This window comes from Myripristis murdjan, chromosome 15, assembly GCF_902150065.1.
Source record: "Myripristis murdjan chromosome 15, fMyrMur1.1, whole genome shotgun sequence".
NCBI classification, from domain to species: domain Eukaryota; kingdom Metazoa; phylum Chordata; class Actinopteri; order Holocentriformes; family Holocentridae; genus Myripristis; species Myripristis murdjan.
The window spans coordinates 32,282,709-32,302,199 of NC_043994.1; the positions used below are offsets into that span (position 1 = coordinate 32,282,709).

At 47.0% G+C, this 19,491-nt stretch overlaps 1 protein-coding gene across 4 annotated transcripts in view; it reads right to left on the reverse strand.

Moving 5' to 3' along the window:
* LOC115373017 (PH and SEC7 domain-containing protein 1-like) overlaps positions 1-19,491 on the reverse strand; it is a 75,589-nt gene that overhangs the window by 26,388 nt on the left and 29,710 nt on the right. For all 4 annotated transcript variants that reach the window (XM_030071223.1, XM_030071222.1, XM_030071221.1 and 1 more), the window contains exons 8-10: positions 2,491-2,697; positions 1,664-1,744; positions 257-369 (exon numbers count right to left, since the gene is read on the reverse strand). In XM_030071223.1, the coding sequence (XP_029927083.1) occupies positions 257-369; positions 1,664-1,744; positions 2,491-2,697 (401 nt within the window). The remainder of the gene's footprint in view (positions 1-256; positions 370-1,663; positions 1,745-2,490; positions 2,698-19,491) is intronic.

The window sequence follows — 19,491 nt, forward strand, 5'->3', positions numbered from 1 at the left end:
ACCTCCGGGACACAGAATGCAACTTCATCATTTTATCCTCCTGGAATATTTGTGTGAAACTTCGTCATAATTAGCAATCTGTAATCGCTCTGATCGATCTTCCAGTCCGAGTGGAAGAAAGTGCCTCAAGGCTCTCCTGAGATACTTCACAGGAATGGGACCCAAAAACACAGTTTGAATATCTGCTCTGATTATCGACTGGAAATTGTTCAATCCCATATTCACACACACGCACACACACACACGCACGCTGTACCTTCGCTGGGGATGGCGTTGGGGTTGCACTGCAGGTATCGTCTGGAGAAATGCGACAGGACTCTCTCTCTCTCCTGCGTCTCGCCCATCAGAGCAAACTCTCTCAGAAACGCCCTGCCGACCAACCAGGAGCCAGATTAACTCGTTAGTCGTGACTAATTAGCATAATTATTCCGTAAACTCCCTCAGAAACTCTGTGGTAACCAAGAGCTTAAAAAAAAATTAATTCATCCGTGATGTTCAACTGAGACATTTCCTAATTAAAAATCCACATCAGAACGATCTGAGCAGAGAATTAAATACTCCCGTCAGCGATGCTTAATTAGGGTCGGCAAACAACTGATGACTCTATTAATTCTGATTAATCCGTTTTTCATTTCTTATTATCAAATATCAAAAACAATGAGAAATGCACGTCACAAATCACCAGAACATGAACGAGCTCCTCAAACCGTCAAGTTTTAAATTTAAACGATAAGAAACAGAAGCAGGTCTTAGCATTTGTGAAGCTGGAACCAGAAAACGTTTTGGGTTTTTTTTGTGTGTTTTTTTAACAGATTATCCAAATTATAACAGATTATTTATCAGTCAACGAAGCGATGGATCCGCTAAAGTAACGCTGCGTTCGAGACCTCCTGGGAAACGGGAGAAGTCCCAGGTCCTGACAGGAAAACTGATCTCTGACGCCCCTCCCGATGGGACGTCCCACTGGGGAACCGGCTGTCAGGTGACAAACACACAAACTGGAACATTTCACTTTTCATTTTGTTCAGAAACGCTTTGAGCGCTCCGTCATATTTTTGGAACAGGAAGTGAACATTTGGTCGAACTTCTGTTTTTGTGTGTGTGTGTGTGTGTGTGTGTGTGTGTGTGTGTGTGTGTCACTTCTGTTTGCTGTCTCCCCTGCTCACCAGCCTGACTCGCTGTGTGTCGCTGTCGTGGGGATTTCACCCCGTTCTGTTTCTCTGTTTGTTTGTTTGTTTGTTTGTTTGTTTGTTTGTTTGTTTGTGGTATGGGTTAGTGGCCTATCACGGAATCACAAACAACACGACTTTCAGTTAAAAGCATGAAAAGTGATGAATGACAGAAGTTTAATTTGGTGGACTAGTGAGCAGCGACCTGACCGACGTCTTTCTTCTTCTTTTCGTTTTCTGTCCACAAACTTTTCACAAAGTTTTTCAAAAGTCGCCTTCAGCATCAAAACATTATCGGGCACACGTTCCACGTTTTCTGTGACAGCAACGGATTTCTGTGATTTGCAGTTTTAGTGCAGAGGCTTCGGCCCGAGCAGCAGCACTGTGGGTTCTCCTGTCGGCTCTCGCTCAGTTTGGCCTCAGGTGAGTCACCTCAGTTTATCAGATTCACAGGCTCAGGTGTTCTGACTGTGGAGCCACGAGGCCCAACTCACCTGAGTGCCTGGTCGATGGTCAGACCGCTGAAGTTAAAGTTACTGAGATACTCCTCAGCTACCATCCGACTGAACTCATTACTGCAGAGAGAGAGAGAGACAGGGAGAGAGAGAGAGAGAGACAGGGAGGGAGAGAGAGAGACAGGGAGAGAGAGAGAGAGAGAGAGAGAGAGAGAGAGAGAGAGAGAGAGAGAGAGAGAGAGAGAGACAGGGAGGGAGAGAGACAGGGAGGGAGAGAGACGGAGAGAGAGAGACAGGGAGGGAGAGAGAGAGAGACAGGGAGGGAGAGAGACAGGGAGAGAGAGAGAGAGAGAGAGACAGGGAGAGAGAGAGAGACAGGGAGGGAGAGAGAGAGACAGGGAGAGAGAGGGTTAAGTTCATTTGGTTAATCAGCCATTAAACGCGTCACTGTTCTTAAATAAAAATAAACATTTATGTTCTAGTGAGTTTTTCATGCTTCATCTTCACACTCACACTCAGGGCTGTTCAATTAGGTCTGCTGACTAATCAATAAACAAATCAATACATCACTCTGATATATATCACATTAAAAGGAGAAAAATCAGTCAGTGAATCAGTTCTTCTGTGAACTAATCAATTATTCTGACATGCAAAAACCAATCAACTGATCAAATCCAAAGGTTTAGTAAATCTTTTGATCCATCCATCAATCAGTCAACAGATCAGTTTAATATAAAACATCTGACAGAGATAAAACCTGAAGGAGAAACCACTCAACCATTTAATCAATCAATATATTTACTCAGAGCATCACACACACACACACACACACACACACACACACACACACACACACACACACTGACTTCTTGCTGAGGTGTCGTGCCACGTCTGACTTCCTGAAGCCGTCCAGGTTGAAGAGGCGTTTGGCGAGGCGTTTGGCGGCCTGCAGGTCCGCCTTGGTGCCGTTCGCCAGCTCGCCGCCGCCGCCGCCGCCGCCCTGCGCCAGCCGCTCCGCCACGTCCGCCTGGGGGTACAGCAGCTCCGGAGGGGGGTGGTGCACCGGCCGCTCCCTGCACACACACACACACACACACACACACACACAGTGTTGTTACTTCAGGATCCCCTGTGTTTGCTGATGCTAAACGAACAGGATCTCTGCTTCCTCCTCCTTTACATGAATGAATGACTGAATGAGTGAATGAATGAATGAATGAATGAATGTGAACAGAGCACAGGAGAAGACATGAGAAACACAACACTGCAAAACTGTGGGAGCAGCCTGACATCTGCACTGTAAAAAATGAGGAGTAAAACAGACGCTGCTGTGTGTGTGTGTGTGTGTGTGTGTGTGTGAGAGAGAGAGAGAGAGAGAGAGACCTTAGCAGTCATTTTGAATGCTCTTTTCATTCTTTGCTCTTTTAATTTGTGCTCTTTTTGAAAGCGGTTCCTGTCAAAAGCCAAATAAAATAAAATAAAATAAAAATAAAACAAAAAACAAAAACAGACAATGCAAATAAATAAATAAATTAAAATTAAATATATAAATATATGAAAATTTAAATAAAAGTACATTAAAAAAATAGTAATAATGAAACTAAATGGAGCAGGTGGGTGGAGGTGAAGTTATGATTCCTGCTGAAGCCTCGGTTGTGTGCGGGACAGGGCTCTGCTGGACAGCCACCGCCTGGTTTCCACTTTGGTAACGCAGCATTTGGAAGTGAAACTTTACTTTTACTCTTCAGATCGAGCGGCCGAGGCGGCGACTGAGACGCAGAGAGAAGTTCGTCCTGAGTCCAGAGCCGCTGGTCGCATCGACTGAAGCCAGAGAGTCATAAAGTCAAATTTCACCGAACCAATCAGACGTCCAGGATCCTTCACTCGTTCTGCCTTCACCTTTAAAACACAGTAAAACCCCCGTCCCAGTTCCTCTGGGTTCCTCAGAGGTTCCTCTCCTTCACGTTCCTCTGCTCTCCTCCCAGAGCGAGCAGTGGGCTTTCAGAGCTGCCACATCACTCCTCCTCCCTTTCCTCCATTCATTCCACTACGATATGAACATGAACTTTCAGAGAAAAGGACATGCAGAAACCTCCATCATACAAACTACATCAGCAGCTTTACTGCTGCCTCCACTTTTACAGCCTGTATTTTTTCTCTGACTAAAAAAAGTTTGCATCTTGCTTGATTCACAGTGTGCGCTCAGCTCTCAGATTTCTCTGTGAGCCGCCTCAGACTGGGTGTGAGGAGAGGATGAGGTAAAGGTCCAGTTGAGGAAAAAGCAGCAAATAAAAAAAACAAAATAAAATGTACCAGATCCACCATATAAAGACACATCAGTCACATTCAGCTGCAGGGTTAGTTTTGTCTCTCCCAGACCAGTAACCAGTAACAGTGCTGGTACCAGTGTCCATAAGAAGACTGCATTTCCCAGAAGCCCCCACCCACAGGAATCTGCTCCTGGCCAGCCAGAAAATAAATTAAAAAAAAAAAACAAAAAAACTGTGCACTGATGTCCAACTCCAGTTAAAATAATTATAAAACCATTTATAAAGGAAAAATCTGAAAGTCTCAGCACAAACTGTCAGATTTCCCCTGCAGTTTCCTCAAATGTAAAAATAAAAGCTCTCAGTCTCAGTTCTACACTTTTTCCTTCATTTTCACTTCTGCTTGTATTTCATCTTTTTGTTTGATTTTCACATTATGAACATCTTTCCAGCACTTTGCTCTCTCTTGAGCGTTGAAGCTGCATTTCCTGCATTTTCACACTTTTCATTCATACACGTTCACTGCAGTGTCCTCAGCTGTGTCGTGTGTAATTTCTACGTCAGTGAAGTTTAATCTGATCTAATCTGATCTAATCTGCTCTGCTCTGATCCAGGCAGCGGTGACTTACTCCGACACACCTGCCGCCGGCTGCTGCGGCTCCGCGTTCGCCGTCCATCGCCGGTTCGTCATCACCGCCGCTCTGATGATGAACTGGCCGGCTTTCACTCCCAGATCAGCGGCGAGGAGGAAACGCGGCGCGGAGGCCGAGGCTCGAAAAGGGAAGTGATTCAAAGGCAGCTCGGCCTCCGTCAACTTCCCACAGCAGACTCTGACTTCCCCTCACAACCATTTTCAGATCCTATAATAACCTTTTGACACCCGAGCAGATTCATTTGATGACGTTCAAAAAAGGCAACAAGCAACTTAATCAAGAAATGACCCAAAACCGAAAGAAAGAAAGAAAAAAAGAAAGTAAAAATAAAAACAAAAACAAACAAGGAAATGACCTACAGTATATTATAAAATGTTTTATAATATAGATAATATAGATAGATAGATAGATAGATATACTTTATTGATCCCAACCAGGGAAATTCTGGATCATTCAGTTTGCTCTGAACTGGCGTGTGTTGGTAACCATGGTAACAGTGTTTGTAAACAGGAAGTGGACATGCTGAAGTGATGGAGAGGCTGCTGTCGCCCAGGACAACCTCCTTTTTTTCAATATGTCAGCATTTCTCCTTCGTCTGTATTTTTATCATCAGTTCACTGACACACAGAGCCGTCCCCTATCAGCCAATCACAGCGGGCGTAGTTAGCGCGCTCCTTCGTGACATCATCAGGCCCCGCCCCTCCTCTGAGCACCTCCCAGCTCCTCAGTGAAAGTTGGCGTGAGCAGCTTCAAGAGGAGGAAGGGGAACCGTCCATGACGCTGAGGAGAACTGACTGATCATCTCCAAGCTAAAAATATCCTGTTCCTCCCAGAGACAAACCCCTGAGCTCAGCCTCAGACAAACTGCAGCCGCAGGGAACCACACTAACAACACGCTAACAACACGCTAACAACGCGTTAACAACACGCTAACAACACGCTAACAACACGCTAACAACACGCACACGCATGAAGACACGGACACTGATCACAGCGTCTGATCTGAATCAGTTCAGATGGAGGTCTTCCCACGGAGAGCCAGCGCAGTATCAGCTCCAGGTATCAGTCTGAGCCGGGGTGTGTGTGTGTGTGTGTGTGTGTGTGTGTGTGTGTGTGTGTGTGTGCGGTGTTTCCTCCTGCGTGGACGGGACAGCAGACTGAGCTGCAGCCGGACGTTCCTGTCAGCGTCTCTTTCCTCCTGAGTCCCTTCACCCAGACACAAACAACCTCTTCAAACAGCCGACAGGAAACTGGCCTGTGTTTTACCCAGCAGCCACCGGGGCCCGTCCCGCTCACAGCTCACCGGCCGGCGGGACGCTCCGACGGGACGCTCCGACGGGACGCTCCGACGGGACGCTCCGACGGGACGCTCCGACGGGACGCTCCGACGGGCCCGGGGCTACAGGTGAAGGTGGTTCCAGCTCCAGAGCAGATTATCCACCTCAGGGTTCTCAAACTTTTTTCAACAATAATCCCCCTCTGTGATCCAGAACAACATCAGTCAGCTGTTCCCATTCAGCCAGTAAGCTACTGACTGTTACTGACTGTTACTGACTGCTACTGACTGCTACTGACTGTTACTGACGGCTACTGACTGCTACTGTCTGCTACTGACTGTTACTGACTGTTACTGACTGTTACTGTCTGCTACTGACTGTTACTGACTGTTACTGACGGCTACTAACTGCTACTGACTGTTACTGTCTGTTACTGTCTGCTACTGACTGTTACTGACTGTTACTGTCTGCTACTGACTGTTACTGTCTGCTACTGACTGCTACTGACTGCTACTGACTGTTACTGACTGCTACTGACTGTTACTGACTGCTACTGACTGTTACTGACTGTTACTGTTACTGACTGCTACTGACGGCTACTAACTGCTACTGACTGTTACTGACTGTTACTGTCTGCTACTGACTGTTACTGACTGTTACTGACTGTTACTGTCTGCTACTGACTGTTACTGTCTGCTACTGACTGTTACTGACTGTTACTGACTGTTACTGCCTGTTACTGACTGTTACTGTTACTGACTGCTACTGACTGTTACTGACTGTTACTGTCTGTTACTGACTGTTACTGACTGCTACTGACTGTTACTGACTGTTACTGTCTGTTACTGACTGTTACTGTCTGCTACTGACTGTTACTGTCTGTTACTGACTGTTACTGACTGTTACTGACTGCTACTGACTGCTACTGACTGTTACTGTCTGTTACTGACTGTTACTGACTGCTACTGACTGCTACTGACTGTTACTGTCTGTTACTGACTGTTACTGACTGTTACTGACTGCTACTGACTGCTACTGACTGTTACTGACTGTTACTGACTGTTACTGACTGTTGTTTATTTTGTCATAATCGTCTTTGTTGTGTGTAGGGCAGATAGACAGACAGGCAGTGAGACAGATGGGCAGTCAGTCAGACAGACAGGCAGTCAGACAGACAGACAGACAGACAAGCAGGCAGGCAGACAGACAGACAGACAGACAGTGAGACAGAAGGGCAGGCGGTCAGACAGACAGGCAGTCAGACACACAGTCAGACAGACAGGCAGTCAGTGTGTAGGGCAGGCAGACAGACAGGCGGTCAGACAGACAGGCAGTCAGTGTGTAGGGCAGTCAGACAGACAGGCGGTCAGACAGACAGGCAGTCAGTGTGTAGGGCAGTCAGACAGACAGATAGACAGACAGACAGACAGGCGGTCAGACAGACAGGCAGTCAGTGGTTTGGTTGCTGTGGTCGGTCTGACTGACACGCCCTGGAAAACAGCAGATTTTCTCTTTTGGTTTCTCTCTCTTTCATTCTGAGTCTCTATATTTGTTTTCCACATTTTTCTCCCTCTTTCCCGTCTTCTCTCTCTCTCTCTGTCTCTCTCTCTCTCTCTCTCTCTCTCTCTCTCTCTCTCTCTCCTGCCACCGCCTTTCTAAATGAGCTCATTTCGTAATCAAACTTTATCCGGAGCAGAAAACAGTCAGACAGCTGACTTTATGAAAAAGCCCTGCGGGCTGTTCATCAGCATCACATCATGAGAGACAAAATCAAATCTGATAATCCGACCTTATAAACTGGATTTTTTTTTTCAGCGAGTCTCAGAATCTACAGTCTGACCAGCTCAGCTCAGCAGCTCCTCCATAACTTCTACCTTTTATCAAAGTGTATAATGTTCAGTTTGTGTTGACATTGTGCAGAATGTGTCCCTTTAATTCTGTGTTTATTACTGAGGTTGTAGTTTGCAGGTCTGCTACTGGACTGCATTATACTGAGAGGCGTTTCTAGTTTTTTGTCCTCCCTATTCATATACATGAGGTGGGACAGAATAGTGGAAACAGCTGTCAGTAAAGTGCAGCACTAACTATGAGCTCAATGCCAAACACAGAAGTGAATGAACACCTCTGTTACCGTGACAACAAGACAAGCTGAGCATGACAGGCAGCAGGAGAGGAAACTGTATGGCACCACAGCTGGATTAGATTAGATTAGATTATACAGGTGGAGCTGATGAAGTGGACACTGAGTGGATATTCCGGTTCATGTTTTAATCTCAGCACTTTGAATTTATTTGACAAATTATGACATGTGGACATCCCATAATGAAAGCAAACCAAAATATATTTTCATGTCAGAGTCCCGAGCACAGAGTCGCCTCCAGTGGGAGTTAACGGGGTAAAAGGAGGAGGTCCAGGACACCAAGACGTCTGAAACCCCCCTGGCCCAACATGTCCTCAGATTTACTGATGACACAATAATCCAAACAGCGCACAGCCCCAAACAGGCCTGACCTCAGTTTGATCACGCTGGCTGTTGTTAAGGCGAGCTGGGGGGGTTCTGAGTGGCCTTCCCTGCACACAGCCTTGATCTATAATAGATGTACAGTAGAAAACTTTAAACACTGAACTTCCTCCAAACTCGAGCCGAGATCCTCAGCCCGGAGGGGAGTTTTTATTCCGCAGAAACGTCAGCTACCTTAAAAAAACCCTAACAATAAAACAGGGAGGCTGCTTGTGGATTCTGTTTGAAGGCGTGCGGAGCGACGCCTCGCAGCCGAGCCGCTCTGCTGACTCAGATCACAGCTCAGGAGCTTTCTGCTCAAACTGGACGCAAACCAAGTAGGACAGGGGGGTCGGGCTGGGGGTCAGCCTGATATCTGAGGCCGATAGCGGGCTTTAATTAGACATCAGACCTGGGCCTCGACAAACTTCCCATCCTAACTCATGATTTAAGATGGGATGGTCTCCTCCTGTCCCATCCTGTCTTATCTCAGGTTAGGAAACCCTAAACACTCCATCCAGTATCGCTGATCAACTTTTAGGTCTGTTACCTAGCAACCAACACAGCTTTAATGTTCTGGGCCCCCAAGATCACTCTCATTAAAGGACCCATGGCATGAAAAATGCAATTTTGGTTGTTTTTTGGTGATAGGGAAGGTCTGGGGGCCACATATACTGTCCCATGCACTAAACCTGTGATAAACAGAGAAATGCACACAGCCTGTTCTTTGAAACTCTCCCTTTAAGACGAGCGGACAGCACTTCCTCCTTTCTGTGATGTCACACATAAGGCGACTCCGCCCACTTAAACTAGCCGGCCCGCCTCCCCAGGTAACAAGCTAACAGGTAACAAGCTAACAGGTAACAAGCTAACAGGTAACAAGCTAACAGGTGAGCCACATGTGGGGGAAACGTTGCGGTTCCACAGTCGAGGCCAGCAGGCTCCTGTTTCTCTGCTCGCTCTTCCAAAGGAAACTCTCGGGACAGACCAGCGGCTCAGGGTCCCGCAGGAGTTTAGTCCACATCTGCTCGTCTGTTCGTCTCGTTTCAGCGGCGACTGTTTGATCAACCCGATGCGACACAAAGCCGCTTCCACAGAGAAACGGTGAAGGATCCTGCCGTCCCCACATCGCCTGGACCAGCGGAGCTCCACCGCCGCTACGGGACGTCCCGTCTGTCTCAGCAAGACGCCAACATTTTGGAAGCTGTAAAGTTTTTCATGAGTACCGTCGATAACGTTATAACTGTTAACTTGCCTGTGATTGGCCCGACCATATGTCACTCAGAAAACAGCCAGCCAATCAGTAGAGAGGGGCTGATTCTCTCTTCTGATTGGCTAAAGGAGCCGTGCTGCCAGAGCTCCGGAAGAAAGGTGAGAGAGAGGAGCTGAGAAACTACATCTATCAGACCACAGGTACTCAGACCACAGGTACTCAGACCACAGGTACTCAGACCACAGGTACTCAGAGCCACAGGTACTCAGACCACAGGTACTCAGAGCCACAGGTACTCAGAGCTACAGGTACTCAGACCACAGGTACTCAGAGCCACAGGTACTCAGACCACAGGTACTCAGAGCCACAGGTACTCAGAGCCACAGGTACTCAGACCACAGGTACTCAGACCACAGGTACTCAGAGCCACAGGTACTCAGACCACAGGTACTCAGACCACAGGTACTCAGAGCCACAGGTACTCAGAACCACAGGTACTCAGACCACAGGTACTCAGACCACAGGTACTCAGAGCCACAGGTACTCAGACCACAGGTACTCAGACCACAGGTACTCAGAGCCACAAACACACCCTGCAGGGAGATCAGCAGTTCAAATGAAACCCTGGGAAAGTGGACAGCATGGGGCCTTTAAGCTCCATCCCAATGATTTTTTTTTTTTTTTTTAAGATGATTTGTTTGAAAAAGTCCTGAAAAGCCAACAGTGCTGCTGCTTTTAGGAAAACTCCTGTGGAGGACTTTATTGGGCTGATGGAAAACTGGAGTGAAGAAAGTGTGAAGGCTCTGAAAGTTCATGTTCATATCGTAGTGGAATGAATGGAAACCAGCGGCTGGAGGAAAGGGAGGAGCACACTACAAGCTGCTGCTCTTCTCTAAAACCGGTCCGTCCCGACTCCGTCAGCGACACACTGAAGTGACCTGGGCTGGGCACCGCCCCACCTCCACACACACCGCCACGCCCCACCTCCACACACACACACACCGCCCCGCCCCGCCTACACACACACCGCCCCGCCCCGCCCCGCCCCACCTTGTACTGAGTCTCTTCATTAATCCTGGCTGTGTTTTGGGTGTAACATGCAGTAAACCAATCAGAGCGCCGTCTCCCGTCCCCTTTAACAGCCAGGTGTGTCACACCCTGGTGGATTTTACAGGTAAGAAGGAAGGCTTCTCTGACATCTGAGAAGTTGGAAATCACAGAATCTGGAAATTTTCTTCTTAAAAATGAGTCAGAACAATCTATTGATCATCAACACAGTTGGAAATTAATTTGACATTTAGCAGTTAACTGATTATTTGACTGACTATTGCAGCTGTGGCTGGAATAAATCTGAGCAGGACTTTTTTTCTTGGTGTGTCTGTGCAGGTGAGTGTGACAGGCAGGTGTAAAGTCAGCTGACATCAACATCAACAGCAGCACCGACAGGACTCTGCAGCAGGACTGGACTCATTTTGTCAAAAAAGAGAAAGAATACGATGGATAAATACTATTACATAAAAAAAATGTAAATTAAATTCAGATTTAATTAATTAAGGCCTAATACCCAGACGTGCTTTCAGCTTGCAGGACTCCAAGATACCAGAACATTCCTGGTCTGATGCCAAAGAAAACAGAGCTTCACACCCTGACCCCTGACCTCTGACCCCTGACCCCTGACCTGTCTCTGTTGGGGGGAAACAGTTGTCCTCCTCAGGGACGGGCAGTGCAGCAGAAACCCGGAGCAGCGGCCTGCAGAGCTCTGACATGTCGACTTCACCCGGACCGGAGCTCGTCCTCCAAACATCAGAGACTGAAGGTTCTGGACTGAAGCCAAACTCACCGTCTTTCACTGCGATCGCTTTCAAGCCAAAATCAATTCAAGCATCGAGTGAGAATTCACTTCGCATCAGGATGGAAAAGCCTCTGCAACAGGACTTTGCGTTTGTTACCACCGCTCAGATTCTCAAGAGAAGAATTACATTTTAAGAGATATAATATAAAAATACATGCCTTAAAAATTTGTAAAAAAAGTAAGTGCATTATGCATAAAGTTATCTCACTGGTGTGTGCATTAAGTCTAAATATGTGCATTAATTTGTTGTATTTGTTGCATACGCTGTGTAAATGCATCATTTTTATAGTAAATGTTTTTTATATTCATAATATTTAAATTTTTATATAGTTTTTAAATGTTTTCTCATTCTGCTGTTTTCCAGTCTGGGCGCTAGGAAGCAACAGTTCAAAATAAAAGCACTCTACTGGATATCTGCACTTTTTTTTCTTTTATTGGCCCATTTTTTGCTGCACATGGACCAACATGCCGGCGGTCCACCAGCTGAGAGCCGCTGACCTGCGGCATCATGGGACGGCACCGCTCTGCAGGCCAGCGACGCCCTGAAGGTGCTCAGTAAATTAAAAGAAAAGACTCCAAACCAAAACATCGGACTGATCCCACTTCCTCCCTGCCCGTCGCTGCACGTGCTGCAAATCAATCCTGCTGATGTTTGTGTGATCGACGATGCGTCTGGGAAGCTGACTGATAAGACCGAGTTATCAACCTGCTGCCTGGTTCATGTGCAGGTCTGAGCAGCAGAGAGGAACACAGTTTCACAGAGTTGCATCACTGGATAACTCAGATAAACACACTGCAGCTCAGCACACTAAACACACGCCTGTCCCATGTATTTCTACAGCTGCTAAACAGAAAATAAGCAGAGACAAAAAGCAGATAAACAGAGAGGAACCCCGAACAGGACGAGGCCGGCGTCAGCTGACAGGAATCTGACAGGGTGAGCCCAGATGAAGAGAACGAGGCGTCAAAACTGCAGTGACTTCACCACGTCTGAGCTCACGAAGCCAAACTGGAGGCAGAAATTAAAAACACCTTTCGTCTGACTCGACCGGACCGGCCAAGACGTTTTGTGCTGAGTCTGAACGTTTTCAGGCCAAAAACATTCCCAGCATTCAGTGCCTCAGCCGGGACTTTCTCCTGGTCCAGGTGGGAGGCGGCAGCAGCGTTCACATCATCACAGGAAACTGAAAGCCAGCGATAATCTGCACAGTAATCTGCTGATCAGCTCTGATCAGCTCTACAGGAAACATGCCATCCATCAAACTGATCAACAGTGACAGTCAGACTCACTCACCTGTACACGGCAGGGTAGGGCGGGGCGTACAGGTAGCGGTCCTCCAAGGCCCCGCCCCCCCAGCACAGCAGGTAACTCGCCATGTGTGTGGCCCCGCCCACTTTCACACCGCGCCTCTGCTCTCAGCGGCCAGGTGCAGCCGCCAATCAAACGTCTGTCGTCCCGGCAACCACATCGATCTCTCCCCCGATCCAGATGCTAACGAGCGACACCGACCGCTGTCCTCCGGCAGTCTAACTTATAATTTAATCCCGAAACATGATCTAAAATCTAATCTTTAAATTATCTATCAGCATAATCTAATGCAACCTAACACCACCAGCCAGTCTAAAAACATAATCTACAGCAATCTGTTAATCTAGTCTAAATCAATCACAATCTAATTTAGTCTTAGTTCACATCAACTAACTCAACCTACTAGCATAATCTCAATCTAATAATCTAAGGTAGTCTTTTGACATAACTTGATCAAACAGTGTAATCTGACTCGCTTCAATAACAAAACAATCCAGCTCAATCTAACAAAATCTAACTCAGCGTAATAATCTAATTAAATCAACTGGCATAATCTCAACCCAATTACAAAATATAGTTTTGTCTAATTGATAATATAACACAACATAATCTGATTCAATCTGATAACATGCTCTAATTTAGTGCAGTAGCCTCACTCAGTGCATTAGTATCCTGTAAATAATCCGCTCCTCATTAGTGGAGTGGGCTGTGCAGAGACCAGCTGATCAGCTGTCCTCTGAGTGGATCTGGTTCCTGCGGACCGGCTCTAATCCAGCTGCTTCTACCTGCTGCCGCTCCACAGATTATTATCTAACCCCAGCTCTCGCTCTGTTCTCCGCCCGTCCGCCTCCTAATCCGTCTGCTTGTGTCTCTCCTCCTCCCTTCGTTTCTTGTCGTTGCTCAGTTCTTCTCAGTTTTTCCTGCACTTCTTCCTCTGGAGCTTCTCCCTGTTCCAGGCAGAGCTCTCCTCTCTGTCAGGCAGCTGCTCCTCCTCCTCCTCCTCCTCCTCCTCCTCCTCCTCCCCTCCTCCTCCTCCCCCTCCTCCTCCCTCTGAGTGTTTCTCCAGTTGCAGGCTGAAATCTGCGAGCCGGCTCTCCCAGCGTGGGCTGGACAACTTGGCCGAATAAAACTTTCTCTCTCTCTCTTCAGATTCCTTGTTCTCTCTCCCCGTCCCTTTTCCTTTTCCCTTCTCGGTCTGCTGTAAATCCTCCCTCCCTCCCTCTGTGTCTCTCTCTCTCTCTCTCTCCCTCTGTCTCTCTCTCTCTGTCCCTCCCTCTCTGTCTCTCTCTCTCTCCCTCTGTCTCCCTCTCTCTCCGTCTGTCTGTAATCCTAGCTCTCTCGTCCGTTATTTTGCTCGGCTGAGGGGAAGGAGGTTTGTGTTTCCTCCCGGTCTGACCCGGTGGCCCCTCCTCCCCCTGTCCTCCCCTCTTCCTCTCTTTGTCTCCTTGTACCTTCCCTCCCTCCCTCCCTCCCTCAGTCCTGTTTGCACCTCCTCCTCACCTCCTTCATTTGTCTGACTCTTCTCTTTCACCAACATTACAGCTTAACAACATGTAGGTTTGAGCCCAGATCCAGACGGACTCAGACTTTGAGATATTTCCATAAAGTTTATTAAAGTAAAACTAAGACAAAAACTACTTAGGAAGACTGCTGCGCTTTAAAGGAACATTCCAACAGTTTGGGCAAAATCCCCTTTTTCTTTCCCTGACGTCCCCAGCCTGAGACCAGATGTTGGACACCATGTTCTCCTCTGTACGTCCACTGGCTCACATCCTATGGGTAGCATTTCCTGTTAGCTTAGCATAAAGACTTAAAGTCTATGGGGGTGGTTAGCCTGGCTCTGCCAAACTGAAAAAATAAACCTTCCAGCAGCGCTGAAGCGTCTGATCCACACAGAGGATCATGTGGATTTGAAACACACGCCTTGGAATTGAAAAAGTCTTCATCCTGAGCTAACAGGCTCACACACTCCACTTTGGTTTTTTTTCTTTTTTTGGCAAAACAAAACCTTTTCAGCTCTGCAGCCTCCATCACCCAGAACGTTCTGTGGCACTAAAATGTAGTAAAATAAGAAGAATAAAGACTTGAAGTGGGTGGTTCTTTATTATTATCATAATTATACTAAATTATAATTATGATCATTTTTAGTGGATGCTAATATAAAAATTATACACTTTAAAAAGAATTCATCATGAGTATTTAATACTCACAATCTAAGAGCACCTGCTCTGAACTTCTGTCATACATTTAAAAAGTACCAAGTAAAAAAAAAAAAAAAAAATCCCAATCCCAATCCCAATCTGTTTAAATGTGACTGTCTGTGTGATCCTCCTCCTCAGCTGCAGCCTCAGGAGGTCAGAGGTCACGCCGCCTGGCAGCACGCAGCACAGAAACATGATGTAATTATAATTCTGTGTGATGATATGAGAGGAGGAGGAGGAAGAGGAGGAGGAGGAGGAAGAGGAGGAGGAGGAGGAGGAGGAAGAGGAGGAGGTGAAGCTCGGCTGTTTGGACGGCAGAGGAAAACTCTTTCCTCTCCAAACCCCAGCTGGACAAATCCATCTGGAATTTCCTTTTATACGTTGATAAAAAGTGTGTTTTTTCTGTGTGTGTGTGTGTGTGTGTGTGTGTGTGTGTGTGTGGTTGGGAGGGGCCTGTGTCAAATGAATGGGGAGAGGCTGCTGGGTTGTTGTTTTTTCAGTTTCCAGTTTTAATTTGTGCTTCCCGGCTGCTCGTGTGGTTTGCAGAGCGGGGAGCTTTTCTCCGGCTCTTATTGTTAATTGTTCTCAGTCGGCGCCGATGAAGCTGAGCTGCAACGCCGAGTCAGTCTCAGTGTCAGCGTCGGAGGGCGTGGCCGCGTGCGGGGGGGGGGGGGGGGGGGGGGGGGGCAGGGTTATCTCAGCTAACACTGAGATAACCCTGACATACAGCTTAGACATTGCTAACCCCAGACTAAAGCTAACATCAGACTAAAGCTAACCCTGGAATAAAGATCACACCCAGCTAGCACCAATGCTGGGCTAAAGGCTAATCTCTACAGAGCTAACTCTGGACTACAGACTAGCTGCTGCAGGATTACCCTGGCATAAGGCTAACAACGCCGGCCTAAGGCTAACACGGGGCTGAAGCTAACCCTAAGATAAGGCTGATGCCACAGCAAAACATCAGAACAAAATGACAGCAGATGAAGCTAACTCTGGGATGATAATCTGCACACTGTTAATCTGTATTCACTGCATTAATCTGCAAAAACACGTCAGCACAGACTGAATGTTAGAGCACAAAGCCGGGAGGCGGTGATGTCGCTGTGATGGAGGAGCTGTGAGCCTCAACGTGAACACACACACACACACACACACACACACACACACACACACACACACACACACACTGTACCTGCACTCAAAGCACTAAATCTGACTCCGACTCTGATCCTCAGATCTTGAAGAAGTGACGACCGGACAAAATTACTCACTTCACAAAAACGCTCTCACCACACCGATCTGAAACTGACAGGCTGTCACACACACACACACACACACACACACACACACACATACACACACACATTAATAAAATGTTGTTGAGCTCTGAGTGAATGTGAGAGCAGGCGTGCGCTCGGTCATGACAGAGGAACGCTGCAGAAAACACCAAACTTCAGTCCAAACGTTTTTTAAAAAAAAAAGGTTTATTATGGTCAAATATCTCAGGATCTGTGGGTTCCGCCCTGCGGCCTGCTGGGAACCAAAGCTGAGAGGATGTGGAACCAAAACTAACCCAAAGTGGACCTCTGAACACTGCCTTTAGTCAAAAAACAGTAAAAATATCTTCAGTGAAGGGTTCTCTGATGTGACGGGCTGTGGTTCTTTTCATCTTGACTGATTAATTTGTGGTTCCCACACACGGAAAGCAGGTTCTCCGGTCAGTGTTGCGGTTCTGCATGGAACCAGACTGGCTGAACACATTTAACTCATTTGAAAAATATGAAGTGTTCAGTCAGAAAGCAGAACAGCTGGTTCTTAAAACAGAGGGTTCTTCTCAGCACCACACAGGAGCACACAGAGCCGTGGAGAACCTTTAGAACCTTTAGAACCGTGAGGGACCCTGTGTGCTGAGAGTGTGGCGTTCTGCGTGCCACCCGCTGACCTGCGACCTCTTCCTGTCAGGACCAGGTGCCGGGCCGGCGACCCTCCACAACTTCTCCTTTTCTATTTTAAACCCCAGCATCTCACGTTCCAGGAAGTTCATCTGCAGTTGCCATGGTTACCGCGGCACGCTTGGCTGGGCTCCAGCTCTGATTGGCCGCCTGGCAGGAAGGGCCAGGTATCAGAGCACAACAACACAAAACAGCGCCTGTCACCTCGGCTTTGGTCAGAGCAGACGGAGGGACGCTGTCTTTACACAGCAGCATCACAGGGATTAATAATCCAGGTTACAGGAAGACGGACAGACTGCACGGCTGCAGGTGGAGGCGGAGTTTATGTCATTTCAGCATCACATGTAAATAACTGGGCTGACAGCGTCTGGTTTCACATGATGCCAGCGTCTCTACTTTAAATCAGTTTAGGAATAAAGGAAATGATTTTAAAAAATGTTAAATCCCTGATGGCAGAGCCTCCCAGCGGTGAGCAGCGCTGTGTGTTGGTCATGGAGGGCCTGAGGGTCATGGGGCTCCTGAAGGGGGCGTGGCCACGCAGCTCGGCCGTGGCGAGCGTGAGCCGCCGCTCCTCGGCTCTGCTTCCTCTCCAAACACGAGGAGAGGCTGGACGGGCGACGGGCCGCCCGACGACAAAAACCCAAAACACTGAAAACATTTCCTGGTGTTTGATTTCAGCTGAACCAAACCGGACTGGACCGGACCGAGGGGAGGACGCCACGGCCGACAAGACGGAGGTGAACTGAGGTCGCCTCCACGCTCGGCTGCTCACATGGCTCTCACACACACACACACACACACACACACACACACACACACACACACACACACACACACACTCTTTTTTGGGTTAGTTTTATGTGTTTTTTACATAAATATCTCAAAAGTGACCTTACTGATTATTTGACACAACTCCACCGTTCTCTCAGCTCCGACATATTGATCATTATAACATTATAGATTTATCATTATGGGAGCAAAGCCACAGACAGAAGCCAGCCGGTCGAGGTCATCGCTCTGATGCTCAGTTATCTCATCAACACACCGTGAGAGTGCTGGTTCAAAGTGCTGCTGGTGCTGTGTGTTTCTGCAGTGAGCTGCACTGCTGCTGCCGTCTGGGGCTTCCTCGTTATAAACACACACAAACCCACAGAACTTTATTTTGAAATTCTCCAGCAGACATGAACATGAGCGGCTGTGTCTAAACTGAGGCTCAACACATGTGGGTCTTTTCTATGTGATGTGATTCTGCGGCCGTCTGGGTTTGAATATTTCCCTCAGAGAGATGGAGCTTCACGAGCTGCAGCTCTGAGGGGCTGCAGGGTAAAAGAAGATGACTCGGGAATTTGGAAATTTTGGCAGTGAATTTTAATTTTAATCTTAATCCCCGTCTTAAATTTTATTCCACTGTGAAACTTTTAATCGTGCTACAGAAATAAAATCTTAATTTTTTATTTGGTGCAGTCAAAGTGTCTGGTCCCCCTGCACTGGAATCCAGCTCATGGGGGGTGGGCTCGCTCTGACCCCGAGGTCGGGCCTGGTGACCTTTGACCCCAGTCAGGACACTGCAGGTCGCCTGGCCGCCCAGTTTCATTTGGACTGGAGGAAAAATTATCATGTCAAAGGAAAAGTGACGTTTGGAGGCGTGAGACAGGTCAAACCAGGTCACCAAGGACTCATACAGATGTGTGTGTGTGTGAGTGTGTGTGTGTGTGTGTGTGTGTGTGTGTGTGTGTGTGTGTGTGTGTGTGTGTGTGCGTGGACTGCAGTCAGCTCATGGAAGCCGCTCTGTAATTAAACTCCCATGAAGTCCTGCTCCCGGCACGGCATGGTGGAAAAAAAAAAAAAAAAAACGATTCAGTTACAAATCCTGATTTTATGTCTGTAGGTATTTTATTTATTTATTTATTTATTTGTTTATACAGTTTGGACATTTCTTTCTTTCTTTCTTTCTTTCTTTCTTTCTTTCTTTTATTTCCTTGGTGACAATTTTTATATCATCATTCTGACCCTGAATTGATATTTTCTCCTTAGTTTGAATCAAATTAATACACACACACTACACATATGTGTGTAGTGTGTGTGTATTAATGTGTGTGTGTATTAATTTGCAGTTAAATTAAATTAAACTACAATACATCAGAATATGCAGAAAATGCATTCATATACTATTATATTTTATTTTCATTAGTTATTCATTTTTATTTTAACTTTATTTAAGTTATTTTATCTAATTTTGTTAATTACTTATTTTTGTATTAATTATATTTTATTATTTTATTATTGTATTTCTCATCTTTATATATTAATTATAATGACTAAAATTAAGAATACAAAACTCTCACTGACAACTTTACTCTCGTCACTAACTGAAAATATAACGTCTGATGCTCTGCTGTGTCAGTGAAGGCAGCATGAGTGTGTAGCCTGTGGCTGTAGCGTCACCGTGTGGTCACACCGCGTCACTGCAGGATGAACACAGCAGTGGCTCTCAGTCCGGATCCGTGCAGCTTCAACCGGCTGCAGGTTTTCACTCCAACCAATCACAGCAGATCCCCCCACTGCTAAGCCCCGCCCCTCAGGCTGGAGGAGTTAAAGGAAAATTCCCCTCAGGTCGTCTGACGCGGCGAAACATCATCC